At 40.3% G+C, this 14,190-nt stretch overlaps 1 protein-coding gene across 1 annotated transcript in view; it reads right to left on the bottom strand.

The window, feature by feature from the left end:
• RBM26 (RNA binding motif protein 26) overlaps window positions 1-14,190 on the bottom strand; it is a gene marked incomplete in the record, with an annotated part of 247,005 nt that overhangs the window by 150,232 nt on the left and 82,583 nt on the right. The window contains 3 exon segments of the mRNA XM_053705484.1: window positions 7,305-7,478; window positions 7,956-8,099; window positions 8,351-8,590. Of these exon segments, the coding sequence (XP_053561459.1) occupies window positions 7,305-7,478; window positions 7,956-8,099; window positions 8,351-8,590 (558 nt within the window).

Genomic DNA, 14,190 nt, shown 5'->3' with positions numbered 1-14,190 from the left:
TATCATAAAAACTTATTACAAACCATAGCTAAATATAAACATTCATAACATTAAAATAAATGTACTTAGCTTTGGTAGGACTGGTATCAGTCATCAGGAATCCCTCAGTATTTTCTGATTCAGGAACAGCTTTTAAAATATCTTGCAATATGTAATAGAAAAAAACAACATATAAAGCAAAATTATCAAATTCCTTAAATGACAGTTTCAGGAATGGGAAAAAAATGCCATAAAACAAGCCTCTAGCAACCAGAAGCAACAAAAAAGTGAGACTGAAATAATGTGAAAAAACATAATTTATGCTTACCTGATAAATTCCTTTCTTCTGTTGTGTGATCAGTCCACGGGTCATCATTACTTCTGGGATATAACTCCTCCCCAACAGGAAATGCAAGAGGATTCACCCAGCAGAGCTGCATATAGCTCCTCCCCTCTACGTCAGTCCCAGTCATTCGACCAAGAATCAACGAGAAAGGAGTAACTAAGGGTGAAGTGGTGACTGGAGTATAATCTAAAAGATATTTACCTGCCTTAAAACAGGGCGGGCCGTGGACTGATCACACAACAGAAGAAAGGAATTTATCAGGTAAGCATAAATTATGTTTTCTTCTGTTATGTGTGATCAGTCCACGGGTCATCATTACTTCTGGGATACCAATACCAAAGCAAAAGTACACGGATGACGGGAGGGATAGGCAGGCTCATTATACAGAAGGAACCACTGCCTGAAGAACCTTTCTCCCAAAAATAGCCTCCGAAGAAGCAAAAGTGTCAAATTTGTAAAATTTGGAAAAAGTATGAAGCGAAGACCAAGTTGCAGCCTTGCAAATCTGTTCAACAGAGGCCTCATTCTTAAAGGCCCAAGTGGAAGCCACAGCTCTAGTGGAGTGAGCTGTAATTCTTTCAGGAGGCTGCTGTCCAGCAGTCTCATAGGCTAAACGTATTATGCTACGAAGCCAAAAAGAGAGAGAGGTAGCAGAGGCTTTTTGACCTCTCCTCTGTCCAGAATAAACGACAAACAGGGAAGAAGTTTGGCGAAAATCTTTAGTTGCCTGCAAGTAGAACTTGAGGGCACGAACTACATCCAGATTGTGTAGAAGACGTTCCTTCTTTGAAGAAGGATTTGGACACAAGGATGGAACAACAATCTCTTGATTGATATTCCTGTTAGTGACTACCTTAGGTAAAAACCCAGGTTTAGTACGCAGAACTACCTTGTCTGAGTGAAAAATCAGATAAGGAGAATCACAATGTAAGGCTGATAACTCAGAGACTCTTCGAGCCGAGGAAATAGCCATTAAAAACAGAACTTTCCAAGATAACAATTTTATATCAATGGAATGAAGGGGTTCAAACGGAACACCCTGTAAAACGTTAAGAACTAAGTTTAAACTCCATGGCGGAGCAACAGCTTTAAACACAGGCTTGATCCTAGCTAAAGCCTGACAAAAGGCCTGGACGTCTGGATTTTCTGACAGACGCCTGTGTAACAAGATGGACAGAGCTGAAATCTGTCCCTTTAATGAACTAGCTGATAAACCCTTTTCTAACCCTTCTTGTAGAAAAGACAATATCCTAGGGATCCTAACCTTACTCCAGGAGTAACGTTTGGATTCGCACCAGTATAGGTATTTACGCCATATTTTATGGTAAATCTTTCTGGTAACAGGCTTCCTAGCCTGTATCAGGGTATCAATAACCGACTCAGAAAAACCACGTTTTGATAAAATCAAGCGTTCAATTTCCAAGCAGTCAGCTTCAGAGAAGTTAGATTTTGATGTTTGAATGGACCCTGTATCAGAAGGTCCTGTCTTAGAGGTAGAGACCAAGGCGGACAGGATGACATGTCCACTAGATCTGCATACCAAGTCCTGCGTGGCCATGCAGGCGCTATTAGAATCACTGATGCTCTTTCCTGTTTGATTTTGGCAATCAATCGAGGAAGCAGCGGGAAGGGTGGAAACACATAAGCCATCCCGAATTTCCAAGGTGCTGTCAAAGCATCTATCAGAACCGCTCCCGGATCCCTGGATCTGGACCCGTAGCGAGGAAGTTTGGCGTTCTGGCGAGACGCCATGAGATCTATCTCTGGTTTGCCCCAACGTCGAAGTATTTGGGCAAAGACCTCCGGATGAAGTTCCCACTCCCCCGGATGAAAAGTCTGGCGACTCAAGAAATCCGCCTCCCAGTTCTCCACTCCCGGGATGTGGATTGCTGACAGGTGGCAAGAGTGTGACTCTGCCCAGCGAATTATCTTTGATACTTCCACCATTGCTAGGGAGCTTCTTGTCCCTCCCTGATGGTTGATGTAAGCTACAGTCGTGATGTTGTCCGACTGAAACCTGATGAACCCCCGAGTTGTTAATTGGGGCCAAGCCAGAAGGGCATTGAGAACTGCTCTCAATTCCAGAATGTTTATTGGAAGGAGACTCTCCTCCTGATTCCATAGTCCCTGAGCCTTCAGAGAATTCCAGACAGCGCCCCAACCTAGTAGGCTGGCGTCTGTTGTTACAATTGTCCAGTCTGGCCTGCTGAATGGCATCCCCCTGGACAGGTGTGGCCGATGAAGCCACCATAGAAGAGAATTTCTGGTCTCTTGATTCAAATTCAGAGTAGGGGACAAATCTGAGTAATCCCCATTCCACTGACTTAGCATGCATAATTGCAGAGGTCTGAGGTGTAGGCGTGCAAAAGGTACTATGTCCATTGCCGCTACCATTAAGCCGATCACCTCCATACATTGAGCTACTGACGGGTGTTGAATGGAATGAAGGGCACGGCATGCATTTTGAAGCTTTGTTAACCTGTCCTCTGTCAGGTAAATCTTCATTTCTACAGAATCTATAAGAGTCCCCAAGAATGGAACTATTGTGAGAGGAAAAAGAGAACTCTTCTTTTCGTTCACTTTCCATCCATGCGACCTTAGAAATGCCAGAACTAACTCTGTATGAGACTTGGCAGTTTGAAAGCTTGAAGCTTGTATTAGAATGTCGTCTAGGTATGGAGCTACCGAAATCCCTCGCGGCCTTAGTACCGCCAGAAGGGCACCCAGAACCTTTGTGAAGATTCTTGGAGCCGTAGCCAATCCGAATGGAAGAGCTACAAACTGGTAGTGCCTGTCTAAGAAGGCAAACCTTAGATACCGGTGATGATCCTTGTGGATCGGTATGTGAAGGTAAGCATCCTTTAAATCCACTGTGGTCATGTACTGACCCTCTTGGATCATGGGTAGGATTGTCCGAATAGTTTCCATTTTGAACGATGGAACTCTTAGGAATTTGTTTAGAATCTTTAAATCTAAGATTGGCCTGAAAGTTCCCTCTTTTTTGGGAACCACGAACAGGTTTGAGTAGAACCCTAGTCCTTGTTCCGACCGCGGAACCGGATGGATCACTCCCATTGTTAACAGATCTTGTACGCAGCGTAGAAACGCTTCTTTCTTTATCTGGTTTGTTGACAACCTTGACAGATGAAATCTCCCTCTTGGGGGAGATAATTTGAAGTCTAGAAGGTATCCCTGAGATATGATCTCTAGTGTCCAGGGATCCTGAACATCTCTCGCCCAGGCCTGGGCGAAGAGAGAGAGTCTGCCCCCCACTAGATCCGGTCCCGGATCGGGGGCTCTCGGTTCATGCTGTCTTTGGGGCAGCCGCAGGTTTCCTGGCCTGCTTGCTCTTGTTCCAGGACTGGTTAGGCTTCCAGCCTTGCCTGTAACGAGCAACAGCTCCTTCCTGTTTTGGTGCAGTGGAGGTTGATGCTGCTCCTGTTTTGAAATTCCGAAAGGGACGAAAATTAGACTGTCTAGCCTTAGCTTTGGCCTTGTCTTGAGGTAGGGCGTGGCCCTTACCTCCTGTAATGTCAGCGATAATTTCTTTCAAACCGGGCCCGAATAAGGACTGCCCCTTGAAAGGTATATTAAGTAATTTGGACTTAGAAGTAACATCAGCTGACCAGGATTTTAGCCACAGCGCCCTGCGTGCCTGTATGGCGAATCCTGAGTTCTTAGCCGTAAGTTTGGTTAAATGTACTACGGCCTCCGAAATGAAAGAATTAGCTAGTTTAAGGACTCTAAGCCTGTCCGTAATGTCGTCTAGCGTAGAGGAACTAAGGTTCTCTTCAAGCGACTCAATCCAAAATGCTGCCGCAGCCGTAATCGGCGCGATACATGCAAGGGGTTGTAATATAAAACCTTGTTGAACAAACATTTTCTTAAGGTAACCCTCTAATTTTTTATCCATTGGATCTGAGAAAGCACAGCTATCCTCCACCGGGATAGTGGTACGCTTAGCTAAAGTAGAAACTGCTCCCTCCACCTTGGGGACCGTTTGCCATAAGTCCCGAGTGGTGGCGTCTATTGGAAACATCTTTCTAAATATTGGAGGGGGTGAGAACGGCACACCGGGTCTATCCCACTCCTTAGTAACAATTTCAGTTAGTCTCTTAGGTATAGGAAAAACGTCAGTACTCGCCGGTACCGCAAAGTATTTATCCAACCTACACAGTTTCTCTGGTATTGCAACGGTGTTACAATCGTTGAGAGCTGCTAAGACCTCCCCTAGTAGTACACGGAGGTTCTCCAATTTAAATTTAAAATTTGAAATATCTGAGTCCAATCTGTTTGGATCAGAACCGTCACCCACAGACTGAAGCTCTCCGTCCTCATGCTCTGCGAGCTGTGACGCAGTATCAGACATGGCCCTAGCATTGTCAGCGCACTCTGTTCTCACCCCAGAGTGATCACGCTTGCCTCTTAGTTCTGGTAATTTAGACAAAACTTCAGTCATAACAGTAGCCATATCTTGTAATGTTATCTGTAATGGCCGCCCAGATGTACTAGGCGCCAAAATATCACGCACCTCCCGGGCGGGAGATGCAGGTACTGCCGCGTGAGGCGAGTTAGTCGGCATAACTCTCCCCTCGCTGTTTGGTGAAATTTGTTCACATTGTACAGATTGACTTTTATTTAAAGTAGCATCAATACAGTTAGTACATAAATTTCTATTGGGCTCCACCTTGGCATTGGAACAAATGACACAGATATCTTCCTCTGAGTCAGACATGTTTAACACACTAGCAAAAAAACTTACAACTTGGTTATAATCTTTTTTAGCAGAAAAACGTACTGTGCCTCAAAGAGGTACTAACGATTAAATGACAGTTGAAATAATGAACTGAAAAAAACAGTTATAGCATCAAACTTTAAAACAACAACTTTTAGCAAAGGTTTGTTCCCATTAGTAAAACAACACTAATTAAATTTGTACATAAGAATACAAAACAACGTTTTTATTCACAGTCACTATAAGAATTCTCACAGCTCTGCTGAGAGAATTTACCTCCCTTCAAAGAAGTTTGAAGACCCCTGAGATCTGTCAGAGATGAACCGGATCATGCAGGAAATATAAAAGTAACTGACTGGAATTTTTTGATGCGTAGCAAAGAGCGCCAAAAACGGCCCCTCCCTCTCCCACACAGCAGTGAAGAGAAAACGAAACTGTCACAATTAAAGCAAAAAACTGCCAAGTGGAAAATAATGCCCAAATATTTATTCACACAGTACCTCAGCAATGTAAACGATTCTACATTCCAGCAAAAACGTTTAACATGAGAATAGTTATTAAAAGGATTAGTGACCTTTAACAGCGTAGTTCCGGTGAAATACCATCCCCAGAATACTGAAGTGTATACATACATGTCATTTTAACGGTATGGCAGGATTTTCTCATCAATTCCATTCAGAAAATAAAAACTGCCACATACCTCAATGCAGATTCATCTGCCCGCTGTCCCCTGATCTGAAGCCTTTACCTCCCTCAGATGGTCGAGAACAGCAATATGATCTTAACGACTCCGGTTAAAATCATAGTAAAAATCTCTGTCAGATTCTTCCTCAAACTCTGCCAGAGAAGTAATAACACGCTCCGGTGCTATTTTAAAATAACAAACTTTTGATTGAAGTCATAAAAACTAAGTATAATCACCATAGTCCTCTCACACATCCTATCTAGTCGTTGGGTGCAAGAGAATGACTGGGACTGACGTAGAGGGGAGGAGCTATATGCAGCTCTGCTGGGTGAATCCTCTTGCATTTCCTGTTGGGGAGGAGTTATATCCCAGAAGTAATGATGACCCGTGGACTGATCACACATAACAGAAGAAAATGGCGCCAAGTATGACGCCCACATTTTTTGGCGCCAAGTAAGACGCCCATATTAATTGGCGCCAAGTATAACGCCTATATTTTTGGCGCAAAAAACGTCTGTAACACACATGCGTCAAAAAATGACTCAACCATGTGTAAACTTCCGGCGTCAACTATGGCGCCGGAAATGACGAAATTTTGCGCCAAAAAAGTTTGCGCCAAGAATAACGCAATAAATTGAAGCATGTTCTGCCCCCGCGAGCCTAACAGCCGCAAGGAAAAAAGTCAATTTGAAAATTTTTGAAGGTAAGAAAAAATATTTATTCATATGCATTTCCCAAAATAATGAAACTGACCGTCTGAAAGAAGGAATACTGATTAACCTGAATCATGGCAAATATAAGTTTAAAACATATGTTTAGAACTTTACATATAAAGTGCCCAACCATAGCTGAGAGTGTCATAAATAGAAATAAGATTTACTTACCCCAAGACACTCATCTACATATAGTAGATAGCCAAACCATTACTGAAACGAGAATCAGTAGAGGTAATGGTATATAAGAGTATATCGTCGATCTGAAAAGGAAGGTAGGAGAAGAAATCTCTACGACCGATAACAGAGAACCTATGAAATAGATCCCCTAGAGGAAGACCATTGAATTCAAATAGGCAATACTCTCTTCACATCCCTCTGACATTCACTGCACTCTGAGAGGAAAACCGGGCTTCAGCCTGCTGCGAAGCGCATATCAACGTAGAATCTAGCACAAACTCACTTCACCACCTCCATGGGAGGCAAAGTTTGTAAAACTGAATTGTGGGTGTGGTGAGGGGTGTATTTATAGGCATTTTTAAGGTTTGGGAAACTTTGCCCCTCCTGGTAGGAATGTATATCCCATACGTCACTAGCTCATGGCTCTTGCTAATTACATGAAAGAAATATAAGACTAGGTAGGTAAGGGACTGTGAATAAAAACCTTCACAGACATAAATATTGAAGGCAGTGCTCATTTAACCAAAATTTGCTTATAAAAAAGTACTTTAAAAAATGTATTTTAAACAAGCCAACTGACCAAACAAGGGAAAATCATAAATAAATATCTAATTTATACATTTTATAACAAAAAAAATAATTTTTCCAAAATATGTTATGCTATACCTCGTGGGGGCAAATCCATGTCTCCAGAGGTTAAGCCTATTAAATTAGGCCGCTGAGCATGTACACGATGTCTGTACATAGGTCTGGAAGTATTTGTTATACTAGGTGCTTCTGGATTGTAACCATCAGCTTCATACGTTTCTGGAAACAAGGGAATAGGTCCAGATGCAGGTGCTGATAAAAGTAAATAAACATATAAATTATTGTTTTTAACTGGACTACAAAACACAATTGACAAAGCTAAAAATAACTATTATATAAAAGGCAACTTTTGGATTTAATCAGTCATGTTAAAAAAAAGACATTAAAGCAAACTTCGAGCTGATGCATTAGCTTAAACAGACATTCTAATTGAAAAACAAAATGCTTTCTAAGTTTGTGGTTAACCTCTCTGGTTGGGTTAAGACACTGAGTTCTTTAACCTCTACAATTTCGTACACTTTAGCTTTGATGACATTAATAAAATGAGCAATGGCATAAAACACTAGAAGTCTGTGGTCATAAAGGTTACCTTAGCTTTAAAACCCTTCAAATATGTTTTTGTATTAACAAAGACTATGACCCGCATGCCAAATTTATAGTGTTTATCAAGGCTTTGTTGAGAACTTTGATGCAACCTGATACTGACACGAGAGTACATAAAAACAATACCAGATGAAAAGAGAGATGGTGGAGCTCCAGGGGGAGGAGGGTGATGAATGCCAGTAGTCACAACAGTAGGAACTGAACTGGTCGCAGAATTTGGAGGAGCATCCATACCAGCAGGCTGTAAAGGTGGAAGAGGAGGTGGTGGCCCTGAAACAAATATTATGCAGACCATAAATGCATGAACCATACATACAATATGTCATAAGAATTGTGAAATACAATGCTAAAAACTTAGACTTGGTTGTCTATTATATCCATAAATAATACAATAGCTATTTTCACCATGTAGAAAACAAAAATCAGATTTACACTTGGCAACACATACAAAGATGAATGTATATGCAGGCACATAGATTACTGATGAGAACCGTCTTTTTTAGCTTCTGTTGGTACCTTACCTGTGACTGGTGGAAGGCTGGGTGGAAGAGGTCCAGGAGGTGGGACTGGAGGTCGAAGATTTACTGGTGGTGGTGTTAAAAGTGAAGGTGGGGGAGGAATGCCTGGAGGGGGTGGTCCATCTACAACAGGGGGTTGTGCTGGGAATGGCAGTATTCCAGGCAGGTTAACATCTTCAACAACTACAGGATCGCTACCATGATCAAAAGGACACATGTCACCTCTCATGCAGAATCCCTTTTCTAAAAAAAAAAAACAAAGCAGAATGTTCAGATTGAGACAATAATAGAAACAGTAAAAAAGAGAAAAAAAGCCAGAAAAAGTAATTTTAGTAATTATTTACCTTAATAAATTTGTTTCACTAATCAGTAACCATGCTTAATGTCAGTTAAATTACAATAATTGAAAAACATAATTTATGTAAGAACTTACCTGATAAATTAATTTCTTTCATAGTGGCAAGAGTCCATGAAATAGTGACGTATGGGATACACATTCCTACCAGGAAGGGACAAAGTTTCCCAAACCTCAAAATGGCTATAAATACACCTGCCACCACACACACCTCAGTTTTAACGTATAGCCAAGTAGTGAGGTGCAAAAAAGCACACAAAAAGAAGAACTGGAAAACAATAATGTGCTTTTTATACAAAAAAATTCATAACCACCAAAAAAAAAAAAAAAAAGGGTGGGTCTCATGGACTCTTGCCACTATGAAAGAAATGAATTTATCAGGTAAGTTCTTACATAAATTATGTTTTCTTTCATGTAAGTGGCAAGAGTCCATGAGCTAGTGACGTATGGGATATAATACCCAAGATGTGGAAATCCACAGAGTCACTAGAGAGGGAGGGATAAAATAAAAACAGCTATTTCCGCTGAAAAAAATAAATCTAAATAATAATTAAGTTTTCTTAAATTTCAAAAACTCAAATCATAGGCAAAGGAATCAGACAACTGCCTGAAGAACTTTTCTACCAAAAACTTCTTCTGAAGAAGCAAATACATCAAAATGGTAAAATTTAGTAAAATGTTTGCAAAGAACAACAAGTTGCTGCTTTGCAAATCTGATCAACTGAAGCTCCATCTGTGAAAGCTCAACAAATGGCAACAGATCTAGTAGAATGAGCTGTAATTCTTTGAGGCGGAGACTGCCCAGCCTCCAAATAAGCCTTGTGAATCAAAAGTTTTAACCAAGATGCCAAAGAAATGGCAGAGGCTTTCTGACCTTTCCTGGAACCAGAGAAAATAAACTAGAAGTCTTTCGGAAATCCTAAGTAGCCTCAACATAGTATTTCAAAGCTCTTACCACATCCAAAGAATGTAGAGATCTCTAAAGAGAATTCTTAGGATTAGGACACAAGGAAGGAACATCAATTTCTCTACTAATGTTGTTAGAATTCACAACCTTAGGTAAAAATTGAAACTAGGTCCGTAAAACCGCTTTATCTTGATAGAATATGAGATAAGGAAAATCAAAAGAGAGACGACAACTCAGAAACCCTTCTAGCAGAAGAGATAGCCAAAAGAAATAACACTTTCCAAGAAAGTAGTTTAATATCCAAAGAATGCATAGGTTCAAAATGAGGAGCCTGCAAAATTCTTAAAACCAAATTGAGACTCCAAGAAGGAGAAATAGACTTAAGAGGTTGAATACGAACCAAAGCCTGAACAAAACAGTGAATATCAGGAAATTAAGCAATCTTTCAAAGAAATTAAATAGAAAGAGCAGAGATTTGTCCCTTCAAAGTATTTGCAGACAAACCCTTATCCAAACTATCCTGAAGAAACTGTAAAATCCGAGGAATTCTAAAAGAATGCCAAGAAAAAATTATGAGGAGCAGCACCATGAAATATAGGTTTTCCAAACCAGATAATAAATCTTCCTTGAAACAGACTTACAAGCCTGTAACAGTGTTAATCACTGAGTCAAAGAAACCTCTATGACTAAGAACTAAGCGTTCAATTTCCATACCTTCAAATTTAGAGATATGAGATCCTGGTGGAAAAACAGCCCTTGAGACAGGTCTGGCCTTAAAGGAAGTGGCCAAGGCTGGCACAACTGGGCATCCAGACAAGATCCGCATACCAGAACCTATGAGGCCATCCTGGTGCTCTCAGAAACACATGCTATTGTTCCACTATAATCTTGGAGATCACCCTTGGAAGAACTAAAGGCGGAAAAATGTAAGCAAGTTGGTAAAACCAAGGAACTGCTAAAGCATTCACCACCTCTGCCTGAGGATCCTTGGATCTGGAAAGATATCTGGGAAGTTTCTTGTTCAAAAGAGAGGCCATCAAATATTTCTGGAAGACCCCAGATTTGTACAATCTGATGAAACACATCTGGATAGAGATACCACTGCCCCGGATGCAAAGTCTGATGACTGAGATAATCCGCTTACCAATTGTCTACACCTGGAATATAAATCATAGAAATTAGACGAGAGTTGGACTTCGCCCAAGAAAGTATCTGAGATACTTCTTTCATTGCTAAAGAGATGCAAGTCCCTCCCTGATGATTGACATATGCCACTGTTGTGATATTGCCTTTAGAGCTCCGAAGATAGCACAGAGTTCTAAAATATGGATAACCTCACATCTTGAGGTTTCCAAACCCCTTGTGCTGTCAGAGACCCCCAGACAGCTCCCCAACCTGTAAGACTTGCATACGTTGAGATCACAGTCCAGAAAAGACAAACAAAAGAGGCCCCTCGAACAATCCAATGATGGTCAGAACACCATGACAGAGAGAGTTGAAAGTTGGGATTTAAGTATATCAGTTGTGATATCCGAGTATAATCACTGCACCATTGATTAAGCATGCAAAGCTGCAGAGGTCTCATATGAAAAGGAGCAAAGAGGATCGCGTCCGATGCTGCAGTCATAAGAGCTAAAACTTCCATGCACATAGCAACTGAAGGGAACGATAGAAACTGAAGGTTTAGACAAGCTAAAGCCAATTTCATTCGCCTCTTGTCTGTTAAAGACAGAGTCATGGACACCAAATCTATCTGGAAACCTAGAAAGGTGACCCTTGTTTGATGAATCAAGAAACTCTTTTGTAAATTGATCATCCAACCATGCCTTTGAAGAAACGACACTAGTTGTTTTGTGTGAGATTCTGCTAAATGAAAAGACTAAGCTAGTACCAAGATATAGTCCAAATAAGGAAACACTGCAATACCCTGCTCTCTCATTACAAATAGAATGGCACCGAGAACCTTCGAAAAGATTCTTGGCGCTGTTGCTAGGCCAAATGGAAGAGCGACAAACTGGTAATGCTTGTCTAGAAAAGATAATCTCAAAAACCGATAATGGTCTGGATGAATTGGAATATGAAGATAAGCATCCTGTAAGTCTATTGTGGACATAAAATGCCCTTGCTGAACAAAAGGCAGACTAGTCCTTATAGTCACCATCTTGAAAGTTGGGACTCTTACAAAATGATTTAAACGTTTCACATCCAGAACTGGTCTGAAAGAATTCTCTTTCTTTGGGACAATGAATAGATTTAAATAGAACCCCAAACCCTGTTCCTGTAGAGGAACTGGAACAATCAGCCCTAGATCTGAAACACAATTAAGAAAAGCCAGAGCCTTCACATGATTTATTGGATCATGAGAAATAAAGAATCTTCTCACGGGACTGCTTATTCTGAAACCTATTCGATACCCTTGAGACACAATATTCTGAATCCACTGATTCTGAACGTAACCGGACTAAATTTCCTGAAATAATTTCAACCTGCCCCCCCACCAGCTGAACTGGATTGAGGGCCGCACCTTCATGCAGTCTTGGGGGCTGGATTTGGTTTTGTTCCAATTTGGAACCAGAGGCCTTAGGGGAATGAGTAGTCTTTTGTTCCTTATTCTGACGAAAGAAACCTTAAATTTACCCTTATACTTTATCTTGAGGTAAAAAAAACTCCTTTACCCCCCAGTAATAAAGCTCTTCTGGCTAAAATAGCTAAAGACATAGATTTAACATCAATCTTTATAATGTCAAATATAGCATCACAAATGAAATGATTAGCATGTTGAAGCAGAATAATAATGCTAGACAAATCATGATTTTCTACCCGACGAGCTAAACTGTCCAACCAAAAAGATGAAGCAGAAGCCACATCAGTCATTAAAATGGCAGGTCTAAGAATATAACCAGAATGTAAATAAGCTTTTCTTAGATAAGATTCAATCTTTCTAGCTAAATGATCCTTAAAAGTAGTACTATCTTCCATAGGAATAGTAGTATGTTTGTCAAGAGTGGAAATAGCCCCATCAACCTTAGGGACTTTTTCCAAAAAACATAATTTATGTAAGAACTTACCTGATAAATTCATTTCTTTCATATTAGCAAGAGTCCATGAGCTAGTGACGTATGGGATATACATTCCTACCAGGAGGGGCAAAGTTTCCCAAACCTCAAAATGCCTATAAATACACCCCTCACCACACCCACAATTCAGTTTAACGAATAGCCAAGAAGTGGGGTGATAAAAAAGTGCGAAAGCATATAAAATAAGGAATTGGAATAATTGTGCTTTATACAAAATCATAACCACCACAAAAAAAGGGCGGGCCTCATGGACTCTTGCTAATATGAAAGAAATGAATTTATCAGGTAAGTTCTTACATAAATTATGTTTTCTTTCATGTAATTAGCAAGAGTCCATGAGCTAGTGACGTATGGGATAATGACTACCCAAGATGTGGATCTTTCCACACAAGAGTCACTAGAGAGGGAGGGATAAAATAAAGACAGCCAATTCCTGCTGAAAATAATCCACACCCAAAATAAAGTTTAACGAAAAACATAAGCAGAAGATTCAAACTGAAACCGCTGCCTGAAGTACTTTTCTACCAAAAACTGCTTCAGAAGAAGAAAATACATCAAAATGGTAGAATTTAGTAAAAGTATGCAAAGAGGACCAAGTTGCTGCTTTGCAGATCTGGTCAACCGAAGCTTCATTCCTAAACGCCCAGGAAGTAGATACTGACCTAGTAGAATGAGCTGTAATTCTCTGAGGCGGAATTTTACCCGACTCAACATAGGCAAGATGAATTAAAGATTTCAACCAAGATGCCAAAGAAATGGCAGAAGCTTTCTGGCCTTTTCTAGAACCGGAAAAGATAACAAATAGACTAGAAGTCTTACGGAAAGATTTCGTAGCTTCAACATAATATTTCAAAGCTCTAACAACATCCAAAGAATGCAACGATTTCTCCTTAGAATTCTTAGGATTAGGACATAATGAAGGAACCACAATTTCCCTACTAATGTTGTTGGAATTCACAACTTTAGGTAAAAATTCAAAAGAAGTTCGCAACACCGCCTTATCCTGATGAAAAATCAGAAAAGGAGACTCACAAGAAAGAGCAGATAATTCAGAAACTCTTCTGGCAGAAGAGATGGCCAAAAGGAACAAAACTTTCCAAGAAAGTAATTTAATGTCCAATGAATGCATAGGTTCAAACGGAGGAGCTTGAAGAGCTCCCAGAACCAAATTCAAACTCCAAGGAGGAGAAATTGACTTAATGACAGGTTTTATACGAACCAAAGCTTGTACAAAACAATGAATATCAGGAAGAATAGCAATCTTTCTGTGAAAAAGAACAGAAAGAGCAGAGATTTGTCCTTTCAAAGAACTTGCGGACAAACCCTTATCTAAACCATCCTGAAGAAACTGTAAAATTCTCGGTATTCTAAAAGAATGCCAAGAAAAATGATGAGAAAGACACCAAGAAATATAAGTCTTCCAGACTCTATAATATATCTCTCGAGATAAAGATTTACGAGCCTGTAACATAGTATTAATCACGGAGTCAGAGAAACCTCTTTG

Source organism: Bombina bombina, chromosome 3, assembly GCF_027579735.1.
Source record: "Bombina bombina isolate aBomBom1 chromosome 3, aBomBom1.pri, whole genome shotgun sequence".
NCBI lineage: Eukaryota > Metazoa > Chordata > Amphibia > Anura > Bombinatoridae > Bombina > Bombina bombina.
This window is presented reverse-complemented; position numbering and strand designations above follow the sequence as displayed.